The sequence below is a fragment of the Brassica napus genome, chromosome A9 (assembly GCF_020379485.1).
Source record: "Brassica napus cultivar Da-Ae chromosome A9, Da-Ae, whole genome shotgun sequence".
NCBI classification, from domain to species: Eukaryota; Viridiplantae; Streptophyta; class Magnoliopsida; order Brassicales; family Brassicaceae; genus Brassica; species Brassica napus.
In genome coordinates this window covers 11767029-11787044 of record NC_063442.1, presented here as the reverse complement: position 1 = coordinate 11787044, position 20016 = coordinate 11767029, and the positions used below count along the sequence as shown (strand labels likewise).

Below are 20016 nucleotides of genomic sequence, written 5' to 3'. Positions count from 1 at the left end.
GATCAAAAATAAACAGTTCATTTGGATTAATAGGTCAACTTGGGTTGGGTCAACCCATGGGTCATGACCTATTTTGACATCCCTAATATGAGATTTTCATGAAACCAAAATATCAGGACAAAAATATAACTACCTAAATTACGAAATATTTAAATGTAAAGATTATTGAGTTAAACTTGAAGATAACTTAGGTTATAAGTTATTCTACAGAGATTAGGATCATAAATATTGAGAGTTATCTATAAGATATGTTTCTAATGAGTTTAGGAATTAAAAGTGTTATATAAGAAGATGCTATGATTGTGGCATAACTTATGAGTTTGAGTTTGAGATCTTAATAAAGTGAGTTCTTATTGAGATCATTGTCTTGGGTCATAAGTTTACGATTCAATAATTGGTATCAGAGCATTCTATTGAATTCTTAAACAAAATCAAGAGAAGAGAAGTTTTGTTTTGTGAGACAACATGGGTGACAAAGATATAGTTGCGACAACTATCAAGCCAAATGCGCATACTACGACAATCCAATGCCCTATGCTCACTGCCACCAACTACACGGTGTGGAGCATGAGGATGAAGGTGGCGCTCAAGGTGCATAAAGTGTAGGAGATGATAGAACCAGGGATAGATGATGGAGACAAGAACAAAATGGCTCGAGCATTGTTGTTTCAGTCCATACCAGAAGCCCTAATTCTGCAAGTAGGTGATCTTGACACATCAAAACTTGTGTGGGAAGCAATAAAAGCAAGGCATGTGGGAGCTGACAGAGTTCGTGAGGCTAGGTTACAAACACTCATGGACGAATTTAGTCGATTGAAGATGAAAGACACAGAAACCATTGATGATTTCTCCGGTAAACTCGCAGAGATGTCTTCAAAGTCTTCAGCCTTAGGAGAGGACATAGAGGAGCCTAAACTAGTCAAGAAGTTCCTTAATAGTCTTCCGAGGAAGAAGTATATACATATCATAGCTGCTCTTGAACATGTTTTAAACCTAAACACCACCAGCTTTGAGGATATTGTGGGTAGACTAAAAGCCTATGAGGAAAGGATCGTAGATGATGATCAACCTGATGATCAAGGAAAGCTCATGTACGCCAATGCAGATTCCCAATCACAAACAGAAACCTATGGAAGAGGAAGAGGACGCAGTGGACGTTATGGTAACAGAGGAAGAGGGCGTGGACGTTATAACAATCAGCAAGACTGGAAGCAAGGAAGAGATACGTCTCGTGTGGTTTGTTTCAGGTGCGATAAAACTGGCCACTATGCCTATCTCTGTCCAGACCGGTTACTTAAACTCCAAGAAACACAAGAGAATGAAGCTGAGAGCACACACGAAGCTGAGGAGCTGATGATGAATGAAGTCGTGTACTTAAATGAGGAGAATGTGACTCCAAGCAAGTTCGAAACACACACTGATAAAGACAATGTCTGGTACTTAGGCAATGGCGCAAGCAATCACATGTCAGGTAATCGAGAGTATTTTGCGTCTATTGATGAGAAAATCACAGGGAAAGTAAGATTTGGAGATGACTCGCGCATGTCTTCATAAGCAAGGATGGAAAGAAGAAAATCTTGGCCGATGTCTACTTCATGCTGGACTTGAAAAGCAATATTATCAGTCTTAGACAAGCTATAGAGTCTGGCTATGATGTACGAATGAGAAAAGACTATCTCACGCTACTTGATCGTGACGGGAACCTACTGGTGAAAGCCATCAGGTCCATGAATCGGCTGTATAAAGTGACTATGGAGGTTGACAATACTAGGTGTCTTCAGGTCTCGAGAGACGATGATTCAGCTGTTTGGCATGCGAGACTTGGGCATGTAAACCGAGAAACCATGTGAAATATGATGAGCAAGGAGGTAGTTACAGGCATACCTAATCTGAGCATTGAGAATGAGACTTGCGCGTCATGTCTGCTAGGAAAACAAGCACGGAAAAGCTTTCCTAAAGCCACTGCATATCGTGCCTCACACGTCCTGGAGCTCATTCATGGAGACCTTTGTGGACCAATATCTCCAACAACGGCGGGCAAGAAGAGGTATGTGTTCGTATTGATTGATGATCATACACGATATATGTGGTCTATACTGTTGGAGGAGAAAAGCGAAGCTTTCGAAAAGTTCAAAATCTTCAAAAGACTTGTGGAGCAAGAAACAGGAAGTATCATCGGTACATTCAGAACTGATAGGGGTGGTGAATTCACTTCTCAAGACTTCCAAGCCTTCTGTGACCAGCATGGAATAAAACGTCACTTGACGGCACCGTATTCACCATAGAAAAACAGAGTCGTTGAGAGACGAAACCGTACTCTGATGGAGATGATCCGCAGCATGATGAAACATATGTGTGTGCCAAGTTACTTATGGGGCGAAGCCGTGAGGCACTCAACGTATCTTATTAATAGAGTTGCGAAAATAACTCTGAAGCTACAAACACCATATGAGTCTTACAAGAAGAAGAAGCCAGACGTTGGACATCTAAGAGTATTTGGCTGCGTCTGCTACGCTAAGAACGAGACACCACATCTCAAGAAGTTAGACGACAGATCCAGAGAGTTGGTACATCTAGGAATAGAACCAGGATCAAAAGCGTACTGGAAGTGGAATGAGAAGGAAACTTACAAGCCTACTATGATAACGTTTCCATTGGCAAGTAGTGAAGATACTTCTGATACAGTTGCTGAGGAAGACGAAAGTGAGCACGCGTCGAGCAATGATGAGGAAACAGAGGAAACAGAGGAAACAGAGGACCAAGTGATCTTGAGAAGATCAACAAGGCAAACGTCAAAACCAAGTTATTTGGAGGATTACGTGTTGATGTCTGAGATAGATGAGATTGAATGTATTCTTCTCCTCGTTAATGAGGAACCGTGGGACTGGAACGAGGCAAAAGATCAGAAGGTGTGGAGGAATGCGTGCGATGAAGGGATTACTTCTATTAAGAAGAATAAAACGTGGACTCTTGTCGATCTACCGGAAGGAAGCAAAGCAATTGGGTTGAAGTGGGTCTTCAAGGTAAAGCATAATGCGGATGGTAGTGTTAACAAGTTTAAAGCAAGGTTAGTGGGTAAGGGATATTTGCAACGCCACAGTGTTGACTTCGATGAAGTATTCGCTCCAGTCGCAAGGTTGGAGACGGTACGAGTAATCATAGCTTTGGCTGCGTCTAGTGGCTGGGAGATACATCATCTCGACGTGAAAACCACGTTTCTTCATGGTGAGTTAAAAGAAGAAGTATTCGTTTCACAACCAGAAGGATTCAAGATAAAAGGAAGCGAACACAAGGTATACAAACTGCATAAAGCCCTCTACGGCTTGAAACAAGCCCCAAGGGCATGGAACAGCAAGCTAAATCAGATCCTAAAAGAGCTTGGGTTCACACGTTGTTCCAAGGAGTCCTCGTTGTATCAGAGAAAGACAAAACATTCACTTCTCCTCGTTGCAGTCTATGTTGACGATTTGCTTGTCACAGGAACTGAGATTGACGACATACGAGTTTTTAAAGAAGAGATGGGAAGTAAGTTCGAGATGAGTGATCTCGGGAAACTTAACTACTACCTTGGCATTGAGGTTATCCAGACTAAAGTTGGATTGGTGCTGAAACAAGAGAGATATGCTATGAAAATACTTGAAGAAGCGGGAATGTCTGAGTGTAACGTTGTACATCTTCCAATGGAGCCAGGGTTAAAGCTTTGTAAAGGCGCAGAGGAGTCAACGATAAACGAGAGAGGGTTTAGACGCAACATTGGCTGTCTTCGCTACTTGATCGATACTAGACCCGATCTTGCTCAGTGTGTTGGAGTATTAAGTCGTTACATGCATGATCCAAGAAGCTCGCATGGAGCTGCAATGAAACAAGTCCTTCGGTACTTGAAGGGAACGTGCTCTCTAGGGCTCTTCTATGGGAACAACGGTATGAAGGAACTAATAGGATACAGTGACAGTAGCTATAATGTGGATCCCGACGATGGCAAGAGCACAACAGGTCATATCTTTTACTTAAACTCTTGTCCTGTGACTTGGTGCTCTCAGAAGCAAGAAATTGTTGCTTTGTCCTCGTGTGAAGCCGAGTATATGGCCGCTACAGAGACAGCAAAACAAGCTTTGTGGCTGCAGGAGTTACTTGAAGAGATTACTGAAGATGGAGTCAGAAAAACAGTGATTCGTATTGATAACAAATCATCAATCACACTTGCCAAGAATCCTGTGTTTCATGTACGTAGTAAGCACATACACACACGGTTCTACTTCATAAGAGAGTGTGTTGAAAAAGGCTTGGTGGTCGTTGAGCATGTGGCCGTGACAGAGCAGAAGGCTGATATACTAACCAAAGCACTTGGGAGAATCAAGTTTAAAGACATGAGAAGTCTCATTGGAGTTCAAGATGTGTCAAATGGTGAGTTCAAGCTTAAGGGGGAGAATGTTGACTTAAGCTTGAACTCACCATTTGACACATCTTAATGAGATTAGGATTATAAAGATTGAGAGTTATCTATAAGATATGTTTCTAATGAGTTTAGGAATTAAAAATGTTATATAAGGAAATGCTATGAAGCCAAGTTGCTTTGGTCTAGTGGTATAGGAGCTTCAGCTAGAGTGTCCGCCCCTGGGTTCGAGCCTTGGCCACTGTAGAATTTACATATGGGCTGCAGCATCCGAGACCAAAGACCGTTACACGGTGAGCCACATGGTGACGCCCTGGCAGCGTCCATACTCACTTCGGTCTATAGTCTGGACCATTTCGGTGGGGTCAGGATACTCGGTTAGGAAAAAAAAAAAAGAGATACTATGATTGTGGCATAAATGAGTTTGAGTTTGAGATCTTAATAAAGTGAGTTCTCATTGGGATCATTGTCTTGGGTCATAAGTTTACGATTTAATAAGATAGTTATGAATATTTTTCTTACTACACCTTTTTGTAGCCAATCAGGCTGTGATACATTTATACAGTGGCTTTCGTCATTTTCTCTTAACTATAAATCGTCTACGTATGTGAATTTTAAATGACCAACATTTCAACAATAAACATAATTATCTTAAATATTTCACTCTTTGAATAATTGTCCGTTCCGAAATTCATAAGTAAATAAAAAATGTTTTCGAAACCGTTGTATTCTTTGACTCAATTTGGCGGTGGTTTTCCGAGCTATCAGAATTTTCTTGTGGTTTTCTGAGAGCCAGCAGAATTTTCTTACTTGTTTTCCTTCCTTTTTTTTTTGCTTTTGATTTGGTTCTTGTTTGGTATCAATTTCATATTTTAGTTAACCATGCCCAATCTTGGGATTGTTGATGAGTATAAATACTGGTCTAAAAACCCCTAAAAACTTTAAACAATGCAAAACGTCGTTGTATTCCACTCTCCTTATATGTTGTTTTTTTTCTTCTTATAAAAGTCAAAACCAAAAAAAACTTTAAGAAAAAAAAAACCCTAAAAACAAAAGAAAGAAAGAAAAAAAGAGCACGAGTCTACCTTTTGTCTCCCAAGGACAAACCCATCTTCCCCGAGATACATTCTAGGGCTTCCATCCAATTCTTGATCTGCTCTCCACTAGAAACTCTTGCTAGTGCCCAAAATTTTTCACCAAACTCGCCTGTTTTCCTATTCACATCACTTGCCCTAACCTTGTAAAAAATAGGAATCACTTGGAGGCTCCCATTGTCGACACACTTCTTCATCTTCACCAGCTCATCCATGCACCAGCTTGACTCTGCATACCTGTGGATTTATCCCCATACAATCAATATGCCGTCCCAAATTTTGGGGTGGCCTAAAGCACAAAAAAATTATGCGCCCTCTTATATAAATACCAACAATAAAATAGTAACAATCAATCAATACGAAAAATGTATAAAGTCATCGAATGGTAAAAACTAAAACTATGTTGGACAAAAAAAGAGGATCGAAACTACGAGATGCTAACTCAAATTAAACTACTAAACCACATAACTATTACTCAGTGACATATGGCCTTAATGTTTTGTTTTATATTGTGTGGCCTAAAGCAGATGCTTTAGCTGCTTTATAGCAGGGACGGGCATCGAGCTTGCATGACAGCAAAACATTCCAACATGTTTTGAAATGAATGAGAAACATGAAAAGATCGGGTATCTTAACAATACCTGCTTGAAAAAATTGCGAGCGCGATCTTCGATGCTTCGATCCTTACAAAGAGGTTTGTCATGTCTTTTCCCCTCTGCTCATTTTTATCTACGAAGAACATGATCCCGTGTCTTTGAAAGGCGTCGAGGAGGTGACTGACGAACCCATAGCGTAACTGGTCTCCTCGAAAATTGAGAAAAACTGAAGGAGACAGGATTGCCATCGGGGGAAGGGGGCTGTGATTTAGTGTTTTGGCTGTTAAGGGTGTAGACAAGTTATACGCAAGCTGAGTTCAGGATAACTGATGAAATTTATACAAGCGTAACAACGAAGTTAAATGTTAGGGAAGGTAATGGCAAGATTTGTGGAGGAGACTTAGTGTAGAGACAAAGCCGGGGTTGACCCCATCATGAAACATTTGAATGGGGCCAAAACTTTGTGGAGCCCCCACGTCTAAAAAAGTAGATTTATGTATATTTATGTGTGTGTATATATAACATGTAGAATTTCCAGTGTGGAAAAAAATAATATATATACATATATATATATATATATATATATATGTATATATATATATATCATGTAAACAAAAACAAATAACTGATAAAAACTAGTGTATGAAAATAAATAATTTTTTTTTTTTTGAGAAAGGGCTTAATGAATAACAATGTATTAGTATTACTTTTTAGAATCTCTTACAATCTTAATGACAAAATTCTATTTAATTTTTTTTATCATAGAAAAAATATTAGTTAACGCTATTTGTAGAGACTATGATTGCTAGATTCTAGAAGAATGAGGTTACGTCTGGACAAAAAGAAGGTTTAAATCTGCGCGTGCTCATAATCTGACTATATGCGAAGGTTTAAATATGCACGAGCACATAATCTGACTATTTGCGCGTATTTGTCTGACTGTTGACGGTTAAGGACGTCTCCAAAATCATTGAATGCACTCTTAGAATTTTAAGTTTTCAAGTATATTCTTTCTAAATTAATTGTTACTAGGTGTTTTTCTGCACCATGTGCAGTGATAAATTTTTTAAAAGTTAAATTATATTTAAAATAAAATTTATTAATAATATATATTTTATTATTTTTACTAATATTTAATATAAAATTGATTATTTAATCATAAAATAAACAAAAATTTTTTTGTTTATTTTAAATTACATTTAATAATATAGATGTAATATATTTAAAATTCGAATCTTAGATAAAAAATTTATCTATTTATTTTGGTTAAATGTATTAAATCAACTTGTATAAAATTACTAAAGAATCATATAAAAATTGTATAGTTATTAAAAATTAGAACTAAATAATATTTATAAAATTTGTAGATATCTAAAAGAAACTAATGAAATTACGATTAACAATTTATTAATATTTTAAAAAAGATGTAGAAAATTTTGAAAATATTAGTAATAAAATTGTTTAATTATAAAAATACAATTAAATAATATATTTCGAATTTATAATGCATATTTCAATATATTTATTTTAGTGATGGTTTATGAATTATTACCATATTTTAAGAAGTTTACCAAAAATATAAATCTACATTAAATGTAATGTATTATTTATTGTCATATTCTATAAAGTTTACCAAAAATATATGTCAGTAATAAATGTGATTGTCCATGTCATATTAACTATAAGCCATGTCATCAATTTTGTTAGCCATGTCATCATTGTTTTTGTAAAAATGATTGTAAAGATGACATATGGCAAAATCACTTCGCAAATATAGTGTAGGGGATTAGAAATACGATATGCTAGAATCCAGATAAACATTTGTATATATATGTTTTGAGTATATTCTATAGTTGTCCTTATCTTGTAATTGGGTATATATAAACACCCCCACATAGCAATGGAAAGCATGCTACAACACTCGACCTGTCAGAGGTTTGGGACGGACTGTAAGGACCTGATTGCAATGATAGAGCAGCCACAAGATTGGCTCAACTTCTCAACTGAGCTGGAAATCATTCAAACTCTTCGGTTATGTTTTTCGGACTTCAAGATAAGCTACGTACGTTCCAAGGACGCAGAACGAGATTGCGGATTCGTTAGCTAGGAATGCACGTTTTTTTCATAGATCCCTATGTTTTATTGGTTGTTCTATTCCAGTATGGCTTCCCAGACCACCTCAAGTTTGAGTAATAGAATAGCCGTTTGCCGTTAAAAAAAAAAATCAAGCTCTTCTCTAATTTTGACGTGGTATCAGAGCCACAGATACTTTGAATTTTTCAAATTTTTTAGGGTTTCATGAACTATCATGAGTATTACCAGTTCGGCTTCCGAACAATCTGTAACAGAGAAGTCGATGACCCCTCCTTATATATATAATTATTATATAATTCATAAAAAGAAATTTTTTTTGAATTAGAATACTATACCTGATAATGAAAATTGTTAAATAACTTATATATATACACTTACTTATAAGTTTTTAAAATTAATCCGAGTAATTATACACAAAATAACATAATTAATTAATGAATTTTACAATTCAGTCCATTAAATTATTTTTAAAATATTAAAATAATAATAGCTATTTTAAATTTATATAATAAAACTTTTAAAGATTAAAAATTAGATCAATATATATATATATATATTTATTTAATAAAACTGAAATATGAATTTCTGTCTAATATTTGTAGAATGTAAAATATTGATTTGGATATGGAGTCCATGAAAGTCCTACGGTTTTCGAATGTGGTTTTTGCAACATACAGTTATTAACTGGTGAAGATAGTGTATATTTTTGGAATGAACGACTTTTACTTATCATGGATAATTTCTACGATGTAATTAAGGAGTTCCCTGAATTTACAATCAAACATATTCATAGTAAGAACAAAATAGCGGACTTGCTTTTACAAAGTGTTCGAAGTTTGTTTTCTGCTATAGCTTATGTTGATTCCGCCCATGATTTGGCTTGCTTAATCGATATGTGCTTAAATGCAGTTTATTTTTTGTTGGGAAAAAAGATTATAAGGTAGATCAGATTGCAATTAATGTTTTAATGATTGTAATTTTTTGCAGATGATTCAATGAAAATGCAAAATATTTATAAAGTATAAGACATGGTAGATGAACATATTGAATCATTTTAGTATAATAACTTTAAACCAAAATTTAACTAATATGTAATAATATGATTTCGTTTAATGTTAATTTATATAAAAATTTAAAATCAATGTAAGGTGGTTAAATAAGCAAATTAAAATAATTATTGATATGTCATGTAAACAAATTTAATTATGATACATATAGAATTGACAAATAAATAATATACAAAGGTATATTTTTTTATTAACTTTTATTAAATTACACATAAATAAACAATGTACAAAATTTTAAAAAGGAGTACACTATATAACTAACAATAAAATACATTAAAGAAACTAATGAAAAATTAGTTTTAATTTTAATCATAAATATATATATATATATATATATATATATATATTTAACCAACAACATTTTTTTATTTTAATCATATATATATATTAAAAAATAAAATAATCATAAGTAAATATTTTGGCTCTCTATTTCCAATATCTTTTACTTTCAATAAAACTAAATTAAATTTATAAAATAAATTTCTTAAAAAATAAGATAGTAATTTTTTTGATAATTTATATATACTAGGTGACTCACCCATGTTTATACGCTGGAATGAATATTTGCGGATAAAATAAATTACAATAATTTATTCATATTTATTTTTGTTTATTTTTTATTTTGTATTATCTTAGTTAAAATCCATGTTAAAAAACTCGGTCAACTCGGCCGCCTAATCGGCGAGTATACGTGAAGGGGCACACTACCGTGGCGAATCACCCATAATCGGCCATAAAATTGGAGCCTTGAAGAAATCTTGTTTTTGTTTCATTTTTTTTTGCAGAAAATCGATGTACTTAGTTAGATCTATGTATATTAAGCAGGATTATGTGAGAAAATGACGAAAAACTGTGAAAAACTGAGAACAAAAATGGAGGCTCACGAATTTGCAGGTTAAACTTGCAGGGGAAAGGTAAGCGGTGACTTGGCGAATTACCGTTTTGCCCTTCATTAAAAGAGCAAAATAAAAATAAAGCCAAAAAGATGGATCAGGGGTTTGAACCCGAGTCTGCTCGAGCTATATACTCTTCCTAGCTATTTGAACCAACAGATTTCATTGTATTAATTATGGAAATATGTGTATATATACATAAAAGAGTGAAAAACTAATCCCCGGTTAATCATAGATTAATCCCCAATTTTTTGATAACTCGCTAGGCCCTGTCAACCGCACGGATAGCGCCTAGCGAGTTTCCGAACATGGGTTAAAACTGATATTTATGAGTTAGTGAGTTGTGGTGTCTTAACATATTTGATTTTTCAAAATATTCAATTTTATGATTTTTGTTTCAAAGATTCTAATTTGGTTTTAATTTGGTGTAGTTAGTTTATTATAGTTTGTATGGTTATATTATTAGTAGTTTCATATTTTGTTTATTATTGGGGTTTGTGAATTTTTGAAAACCACAATTTTTTTTTTGTTTAAGGCCAATCTAAAATTGCATAATTTAAAATTAAACATTACATTAGAAATTATTAATTGAAGTGAAATTTAATCATTTTAATCAAAGTTGTACATCTAAAATATTCAAACATTATTTAAAACTATATAAACATAAATTCAATTATAACTACTTTATGTTGTAGAAAACTTCGTTACCTTCTTCTTCAATGATAAGAGTTTTCAGATCTGGTTTTTATTTAACTCTGAAAATGCTACGTATTATTGTACATGAGAAAAAAAAAATTCTTGCCAAAAACATTTCAACTTTCGGTTGACCTTGATTCTTGTTTATGATCATGGTCAAGATAATACTAAATGGAAATTGTATGTGCCTCATTCTAAATAGAAATCTTCTTTTTTTTGGTAGAATAACAAACACTAGGTCTGGGCAATATATCCGAGAACCGAACAACCGATCGGTATCCGGTCCGATAAAAGCGGTTCGATTCGGTTTCGGATTTTATAAATAAACCATAGGCTCATGTTTCTGAGTTATAATGGGTGTCGGGTCGGATCGGGTAAAAACCCGACAACCAATTGTTAATCACCAATACCCGATACAAACTCAAACCTAACCCCTCTTTCTTTCAATTGTGAATCGAGAGAATATATACACCCAGATTCTCTTCGCAAATCTCAACCAAACTTTTCCAAAATCTCAACTTGCCTATATTCAATCCAAAATCCTTTCCATTACTCGAAAATCAAATATCCTCAATGATTCTATCGTCGATTCGAACTTGGAACCTTTATTCGAGCTCCTATATATGTCTCTGCGAATCCTTAGACTTGACAAGCCATTCCACCTCTTTACACAGAAAGTAATCAATCCGAGGTCCTTAGTTACATTCTAAATATTCGATTCATCATTCATGTATCTTTATTTTTCAATTTTAGATTTTAGGTAGATAATATTATTGGTGATTCGGGTTTAAGTCTTGTGATTTTTGTTCTTAATGTGAAAAGAATTTGACATGAAACTTGAATTGTCTTTTAGTTCTTAAACTTGTTTGTGTAATAAGTTCATTCGTGTGATGTTAGTTCTTCAGTTGTTCTTATGTTTTCTTCTTCTTACAGTGTGTAATAGGTCTCGTGCTCTCTCATTTACGTCTGTTTTGGCTTTTGAAAACCATACTAAACTAAGTTTGTTTACAGTGTGTAATAAGTCACTTGCGATCACAATTAGCAGTTTAGTAAACTTAGTTCTTCTTGATTATATATGTTTTGAAAACAGAGTGATGTTAATTCTTCTATTATTTTCATATATTCCGATGCTAGTTTTGATTGATTTCATTCTTTTTTTCTTGCAGATGGCATCCTCATCATACAATAACCAGCAACCTGATGTCGAAATGCAAGGTGAGGACCAAGAGTTCCAAGAGACAAACGTAACGTCTCAGGCGAACAAGGCGAAGAAGATGGTTGTGCCAAGGTCTACCGTGTGGGAGCATTTCACCAGAACCAAGGAGAATCGAAACAAGTGTATTTGTCATCATTGCGAGAAGATCTTTTCATGTGCATCCAAGTCCGGAACTTCTAACCTGAAGCAGCATCTGCAAATTTGCAGAGAACACAAAGCTTGGTTAACTAGTCAGAAGAAGAATCAACAACAGATTGGTAATGGAGGAAACCTGAAGGGATTCAAAGTGAGTGAAGCACTTTTCAAAGAAGCGCTTAACGAGCTGGTGGTCTTAGCAGAATTGCCACTTTCATTCATTGAAAGTACTGCTTTTAAACACTTCTGCGACAAGGTACATTGCCGCCTTTTTAATATTTTAATGTCTTATTTTGCTCTTGAATTGACAAGGTTCAAACTTACTTACTCTTTTGATGTCTTATTTTGCAAGGTTAACCTTCCAAAACCCCACTCAAGAAGGACTTTGACAAGGAACATTGTCGAGATGTTTGTGAAAAAGAAAGCAGCCCTGAAGAACTTGCTTATCTCAAGCAAACAAAGAGTTTCACTTACCACTGATATTTGGGTATCTCAAGTGACAGATACATTGTTTTTTTTTTAATTAAAAATTGTCGATACAAGCTTGAATCTTTTATTCAACTAATGACCTACACGGTTTGCATGTCTCGCAGGTGCAAGTTATATGGTTATCACTGCACATTTCATTGACGATCAGTGGCAGCTGAAGAAGTTAATCATCGGCTTCAAATATGTCATGGATCACAAAGGTCAGACAATCTCGAACGTTCTTTTAGAGTGTTTAGCTGACTGGGGAATTGAGAGGGTATTTTGCATAACGGTAGATATTGCAACCGCCAATACTTCTGCCCTTAAGAGATTCCATGAGGTCTTTAGATCCATTGCCCCTGATGCTTTAGTCTTAGATGGGAATTTCTTACACATGAGGTGTGCGGCTCATATCATTAACTTGATTGCTAAGGAAGGTTTAAGTGATTTAAGTGATAATGTGTTAGCTACAGGAATGCTGTTCAGTATGTTAGGTCCTCAACCACTAGGTTAAACGCCTTTGATCAGAGAGTCACAACTGGTAAGATGACTCGTGGTAGCTTGCCCCTAGATGTAAAGACTAGGTGGAATTCAACTTTCCTTATGCTATCTAGAGCATTACAGTTTAAGGCAGCATTTGAAAGAATGGAAGCAGAAGATAGGCTGTACAATGTCTACTTTCTAGAGGTAGATAATGGGGCTAAGCGGTGTGGACCACCTGCTTCTTGGGACTGGAAAGCTGTTGAAAAGCTTATTAGGTTCTTGGTCATATTTTACAATAGCACCTTGGTTGTGTCGGCCTCATCTAAGGTCAATGCATTCAAATGCTATGGTGAGATCGTGACAATTGAGAGAAACCTCACTGGTTTAGTTAGCAGCTTAGACCCTGAGTTGAAGTTGAAAGCATCAGAAATGTTGAAGAAGTTTTTAAAGTATTGGGGTGGTGTCAAGGGTGTCAACAAAATGTTGATCTTAGCAACCATCTTTGACCCTACACTGAAGATGCATTTCGCAAAGCTCTGTTTTGAGAAGTTGTATGGGAAAGATAGCTTGGAGGCTAAGGAGATGACAAAAACGGTGACTGATCTTCTCACATCCATGTTTAAGGAGTACAACCTGCGTTTCAAAGGAGCTTCTGGACAAGCATCGCAACCAACTGAAGCTTCAGCCGTCTCTGGTCCAGACTCTCAAGAACAAGCAGTGGAAAGAATGGAACTGGTGGTTGAGGATTTCGGCTATGAAAGGATGGATGCTGTGTACAAGGAACTTGTTGCTGAAAGAGGTGAAGATACTAGGGATGAGCTTGAAGTTTACTTGAAGGAAGCAGTTGAGATTCCAAAGCTCTTACTGGGAACCGAGTTTGACATACTGTCGTGGTGGAGAGTTCACAAAACGAAGTATCCGGTCCTTGCAGAAATGGCGAGAGATCTCCTGGCTATGCAGATTTCATCAGTGGCATCAGAAAGTGCTTTCAGCACAAGTGGAAGGATATTAGAACCTCATAGAAGCTGCTTAACTCACTACATGATCGAGGTTATTATGTGTACTGAGCAATGGCTTCATGCTGACATCAAGCTGAAGGAAACCATCATCACAAATGAGCAAATCCTAGCTGATGTGGAAGAGCTTGATAAGCTTGAGAAAGGTATGAATTCGTTTGCCTTTCTTATGTGTTCGTTTGACTTTGTATGCTGGTCATTTAATTGATTTTTTTTTTGCCTTTTTATCAGAGTTTGAAGCTCACAATCTTGATGATTGAAGTCTGGTTTCTGAAGGTTGAAGAATGGAGTTTGAAGTTTGAAAGAGTTTATTTTATTTCACTGAATCTTGTTGCTTTTTGTTTGGTTTTCAGTTGGATAATGGTGAACTTTGTTTTGTTTTTCATTTCAATAATGGTGATCTTTGTATCACTTCTACTCTAATAAAGTTTTAAAGTTGCGTTCACTTTTGTGTCACATGTGTTATGACTTATGAGTTTGATTGTGTTTCTTTATGTGTCTGACGTTTGCATGCAAGTTTTGTTTCGAGGCTGAGTATGTGTCTGACTCGAGATGAAAACGAATGGGATGATTGTAATTGTTGACCATGCAGAGCAAGAGTACCAACTACTAAGTGTTTATCACTACGAACCGAAACCCGATTAAGAACCAATATCCGAATGTATTACGGGTTTGTTGCAACTTTGTGGTGTTATAATACCCGAACCAAACCCGACTATAAACCGAACCGAGATCGACCCGAATTCTTTAAAAATCCGAATGGTGTTGTTTTTTCTACAACCAAAAACCCGTAACCCGATTGAACCCGAACCGACACCCGCTTGGTCCTTCGATTGCCCAAGCCTAACAAACACCATACGTATTAATACATTTTAACCGACCCTATTACATGTTATAAATAAGAAAAATTCTATATATATTTATATGAATCGTATTGCCTTTTCGATAATTAGGTGATTTGGAAACCAATATATAACAAAAACAAAGTTAAATAAAAGATATTAATAATGACATTTTAATAATAAACTTAATTTATTAACGATATCATTGTAATTAATCATTATAAGGATTAACATGATAATGATGCATATGAAACTGGTTTCTCAAAAATTATTATTATATATATATATATATTTGTTTAACCATTATATATATAAAGAGCCGGAGATCTAGAACAAGTTTAATGAATCATTTGTCTTGGCATTTTTGAAGATTTTCTTACATAAGCGAAAGCCTTCTAATTATGCATTTTTTTTTATTATAAAGTTCTTAAGAAAAGTTTATAGCCTCCAAATTCCCAGATCCCTCTTAGAATATCGATTCATGTTCAAGTTCCAAATGCCATTGAGGAAGCCAAGAATTTGGGATGAACTTATAAGTCACCAGCTGGAAGCGGCGGTTTGGGTACAAAAGATATAGGCGTGTCAAGGCATTGGCTTCCTGCTATGCTTGGACAGATGAACTGTATACACTCTAAATAGTTTCAAAAAGTATTTCAAATTACAAAAAAAAAAATTCAAAAAAAAAATAAAAAAAATTTCAAAAACTTTTTTTTTGGAAAAACGTTCGAATTTGAAAACATATAATTTGAAACTATAAATAATTTTTTTTACTTTTTTTTATTTGTTTGTATTTATATATCTAGGATATCAAAGTTTTTTTACCTATTAAATGAAATATTTTACTCATTTTTCTCCTTAGAGTCTATCTTTGTGATAAAAACTTAAAAATTGTCTATGTAGGAGAATTTCCATTTTCTTTTTGTAATTCGAAATACTTTTTGAAACTATTTTTCAAAATTTTAATTTCAAAATTTTTATTTTTATTTTTTATTTTTATTTTTTATTTTATAAAATTTTAAAATTTAATCTCAAATCTCCCCTCCTTAACTTTTAACCCTAAGATTTGGATTAGTTAACCCTAAAAATATAAGTGTATATTTATCTATTTAACTAAACATTTTGATCATTTTGATTCTTAGAGTCTTTTTTTTAGCAACGATCCTTAGAATATATATTTGTGACAAGAATCCTTTTTAGTGATATCTTAAGGTATTGAGTTAAGAGCTTAAATTTAACATGCGAGCTGTTTCCTAATGGTGACTTCCTCATCAGTATTTTGATACATCAATTTCATTCTTAAGGTATTATCTTGAAAAGTAAGAGAATAAACTTTTCAAATAAACATGTGTATTAATCTTGGGTATGATTAATAACTAATAGTCAAAGTTAGATAATAATAGGGAAATTGCACGCTTGGCTACACAAAAAAACCCAAATTAACTAACTAACAAAAATCTCTTTCTTCTCTCTCTTCCATCCTCTTCATATCTCTCTCTACTCTCACTCTATAAATCTAATTTTAGTTTTTTTTTTGGCTATTTCACAAATTCTCCCATAATAATAAGAGATCATAATAAAAATGATTATCCAAGTAGTGGATTGTGGCTGGTAGTGGTGGTATATGGGCGAGTCTTATAACAATAGAGTAGAGGCAATGAATTAGTGAGAGTTGGGCCACAAAATGCGTAATATAAAAAGTAGACAACAATATTGAATAATGTGGTTTTATTCCCACTGAAGTCGTATGTATTTTGTTTTAGTTAAGATCTATTCAATTATTGGAACATAAGAGGAAATATTAGAGATTGCAATTGTACTCCCAGTGAATTGGTCAAATTAAACCAGCCACAACACAACCAGTATGAATAGCAAAGAAAGTAAACATTTTAGCAAAGAATGAAAAATAAATAAAAACGAAAAAAAAATAAATTTGAAAAACGCCCAAGAAAAAAAATACTGTATATAATAAATAGAAAAAAAAGACTTTCTAAAATGTAGGACCGATATATAAGTTTGGTAATAAAACATTGTCACTGATGTGAGTTTATAAAATCCCATTTTGTCTGTCTCCATCCTTTTGAAATGTAACTGCAAGAAAGAAGTAGACAATACAAACGAAATCGTGAGTTTTATTTTGCTTCTTTTTATTTTTTTTGGATAATTTCATTCATAAGTCTGAACATGTGATTTTGAAGAGTTTGCGCAGGTTAGCATCGACTTCGGTTTGACGGAAAGACCAGATCGAGACTCTTAAAAGACCGAAGACTGTCTGTCTGATCTGGGTTTTGATCTCTCTTCCATCTCCTTGTTCTAATCACTCGCTGAATCTCCAAGTTGGTGTCTTCAAAGGTACTTTCTTTATTTTGTTTTCTTTTTTTAACAATCTAATGAGAGGTTTGGAGCTAATTTGGACTTTGTAGCTTATCCCAAGTCTTAAAAACGTTGACTTGCTTGAATCTAAATATACTATGTTGGTTTGTGTGTTTTTTCTCTTACCATACTTGGCCAATTTTCTTACGATCTAATTGGCGTGTTAACTTGCTCAATACTCTGTGCTTGCTTTGTAGTTTTAAAGAACGTAGAAGCTTTCAATGGATATGTCTCTACTTACTTTGCCTTCGGTTTATCCTTTTTGATCTGAAACTGACACTTAACATCTTCTCTGAAGGACTTGACCATTTGGGGCACTTGAGTTCATTATTAGTAGTTTCATCCCACAGGAGATTGGCACACCAAATTTCATGTGAAGGGAGTTCTTAATACAAGCATTTAGGAGAGAAGTGATCAGGTTCACTCTCAATACTCCTTTACTTTCTTTTTCATGATTAGGGATGGAATAGAGATTCAGAAAAAATATTGAGTTATTGTTTTCATTTTCGATATCTTTCAAAGGTGCCACCTTTATTAAATGGATGTCTGTATTGATCTGGTAGGTCCTCCTCATTGGCAATGAAATCTTACGAACACGATGGAGTGGACTTGGAAGATGGGAAGACACGAGATAAACCAACTCTGAGAAAGATACCTAACCAGGCTTTGTTATCCGGTTTAGCTTATTGCGTTTCATCATGCAGCATGATACTAGTTAACAAGTTTGTTCTTTCCAGCTACAACTTCAATGCTGGGATCTTCTTAATGTTATACCAGGTATATGTATTGTTCATGCAATTTCCTTAGCAGACTCTGTACTGGTTAAACTTTTTAATAGTCTTACATGCCTCTGTGATGTTGCAGAACTTTGTCTCAGTGATCATTGTTATGGCTTTGAGCTTAATGGGTCTGATAACAACTGAACCATTGACCTTGAGATTGATTAAGGTCTGGTTCCCCGTGAACGTGATATTTGTTGGGATGCTTATCACAAGCATGTTTAGGTAGGAATATGTTTAAATCATGTCATGTTTAAACAACATGTGAAGGTGGATTTGATTTAATTTGATTGTTTCGTTTATACTTTTGCTTTTGACAGTTTGAAATACATCAACGTAGCAATGGTCACGGTCCTGAAGAATGTCACTAATGTAATAACAGCAGTTGGTGAGATGTATCTATTCAACAAGCATCATGACAACAAAGTGTGGCTTGCTCTCTTCTTAATGGTACGCTTGTCCATTTTCTTATAGTGTTCCAAACAAGCATCATTGTTATAATGATAATCATTTGTTTGGTTTAGTCTAATGGTAGATTCTTCCCTTCTTTGATGCAGATCATTTCTGCAGTATCTGGAGGGATAACAGATCTATCTTTCAATGCTGTTGGCTATGCCTGGCAAATTGCTAATTGCTTCTTAACTGCATCTTACTCTGTAAGTAAACATTTGTTTTTGTGCATGCTACTATAACAACACCTACTAGAATTATTTGAAACCATAAACAAACAAATATGAAAAGCAGGCACATTAAACATGTTTTTTTTTTGTGTAAAGCCTAAAATCATGAACCTCATTTTGAAGATGCTCATGAGATGCAATACTATATTTTATTTTCTCATATTATGTTTAATTTTCTTTTCAGCTGACACTGAGAAAGACAATGGATACGGCCAAGCAAGTTACTCAATCTGGAAACTTGAACGAGTTCTCCATGGTCTTGCTTAATAACACACTTTCATTACCGCTTGGCCTTATTCTTTCTTTTGCTTTCAACGAGATGGATTATCTTTTCAACACGTGAGTTCACTTCCTGACATCTTTCCTGTCAAATGGAAACCAAAGTGATTTGCCTATTATGTTATGTGCAGGCCACTTCTTCGATTGCCAAGTTTCTGGATGGTCATGACACTCAGTGGACTTCTTGGTCTTGCTATTAGCTTCACTTCAATGTGGTTTCTTCATCAAACCGGAGCTACAACATACAGGTAAGATATTAGACATTAAAATACAATTTCAAACTCTCTACTTGCTTAGTTGCTTTTCATCTTGTGTGTTTATGTAATTTCACAGCTTGGTGGGATCACTAAACAAGATACCGTTGTCTATTGCTGGGATCGTTCTTTTCCATGTACCGACCAGTTTGCAGAACTCAGCAAGCATACTCTTTGGTAAGCACTCTCTCTGTTCGATTGTCAAGTATCTCTCGTTCGGTGCATTAACCTGAGAGAGGCTTGTTTGGTGTACAGGTCTTGTGGCTGGAGTTGTGTTTGCCAGAGCTAAAATGAGGGAGAAGTCCTAGAAACAGTTTATCGTTTCCAACACTGTTTCTTACAGCAATTAGTATTGGACATGCTTTAAAAGATTAAGTTCCCCCAATTCAATTGTTTGTTGAGTAGAATTGGGTTTACAACCTCACAATTATAGTGAGAATGTGTTAAAGGTACTTGCCATACTATGACTAGTGACAAGACTTGTAGTAAAGTATTTAACTGAGTGTATTTTGATTCTTGGGTGGTAACTGGTAAAAGAGGAGCTGGGTCATATGTTTCTGGTTTTGACCTTATCTGCCACATCCATTTTGACGACATCTATTGTTTATGTGTCTTTTTGCCTTTTATTATGAGAATCTTGTGTTTTGGTCCTCTATAATGA

At 34.8% G+C, this 20016-nt stretch overlaps 4 protein-coding genes across 5 annotated transcripts; 3 read left to right on the top strand and 1 right to left on the bottom strand.

Annotated features, from left to right (window-relative positions):
• Positions 1-609: 609 nt before the first annotated feature.
• On the top strand, positions 610-1850 carry LOC125578046. Its single transcript, XM_048740326.1, has 2 exons — positions 610-1518; positions 1560-1850. Exons 1-2 carry the CDS (start codon positions 610-612, stop codon positions 1848-1850), a joined length of 1200 nt encoding a protein of 399 aa, XP_048596283.1.
• A 3282-nt stretch (positions 1851-5132) lies between these two features.
• On the bottom strand, positions 5133-6510 carry LOC106434245 (disease resistance protein RBA1-like). The gene is made up of 2 exons (XM_013875082.3): positions 6129-6510; positions 5133-5724 (listed from the first exon to the last, which is right to left on the bottom strand). The coding sequence occupies exons 1-2, from the start codon at positions 6329-6331 to the stop codon at positions 5475-5477; spliced, it is 453 nt and encodes a 150-aa protein (XP_013730536.2). The 5' UTR covers positions 6332-6510; the 3' UTR covers positions 5133-5474.
• A 5489-nt stretch (positions 6511-11999) lies between these two features.
• Positions 12000-14411, top strand: LOC125578045 (zinc finger BED domain-containing protein RICESLEEPER 2-like). Its single transcript, XM_048740325.1, has 5 exons — positions 12000-12440; positions 12537-12671; positions 12822-13051; positions 13120-14297; positions 14383-14411. The coding sequence occupies exons 1-5, from the start codon at positions 12000-12002 to the stop codon at positions 14409-14411; spliced, it is 2013 nt and encodes a 670-aa protein (XP_048596282.1).
• Positions 14412-17008: 2597 nt separating this feature from the next.
• LOC106434258 (GDP-mannose transporter GONST1) lies at positions 17009-20008 on the top strand. Of its 2 annotated transcripts, none has more exons than XM_013875092.3 (11): positions 17009-17115; positions 17200-17342; positions 17662-17781; positions 17927-18140; positions 18228-18367; positions 18463-18592; positions 18700-18798; positions 19007-19161; positions 19233-19349; positions 19435-19532; positions 19611-20008. In XM_013875092.3, the coding sequence occupies exons 4-11, from the start codon at positions 17943-17945 to the stop codon at positions 19661-19663; spliced, it is 990 nt and encodes a 329-aa protein (XP_013730546.2). In that variant the 5' UTR covers positions 17009-17115; positions 17200-17342; positions 17662-17781; positions 17927-17942; the 3' UTR covers positions 19664-20008. The 2 variants fall into 2 exon arrangements, with proteins under 2 accessions (XP_013730546.2, XP_013730547.2); XM_013875093.3 differs by having other exon boundaries at positions 17041-17115; positions 17189-17342.
• The last annotated feature ends 8 nt before the right edge of the window (positions 20009-20016 follow it).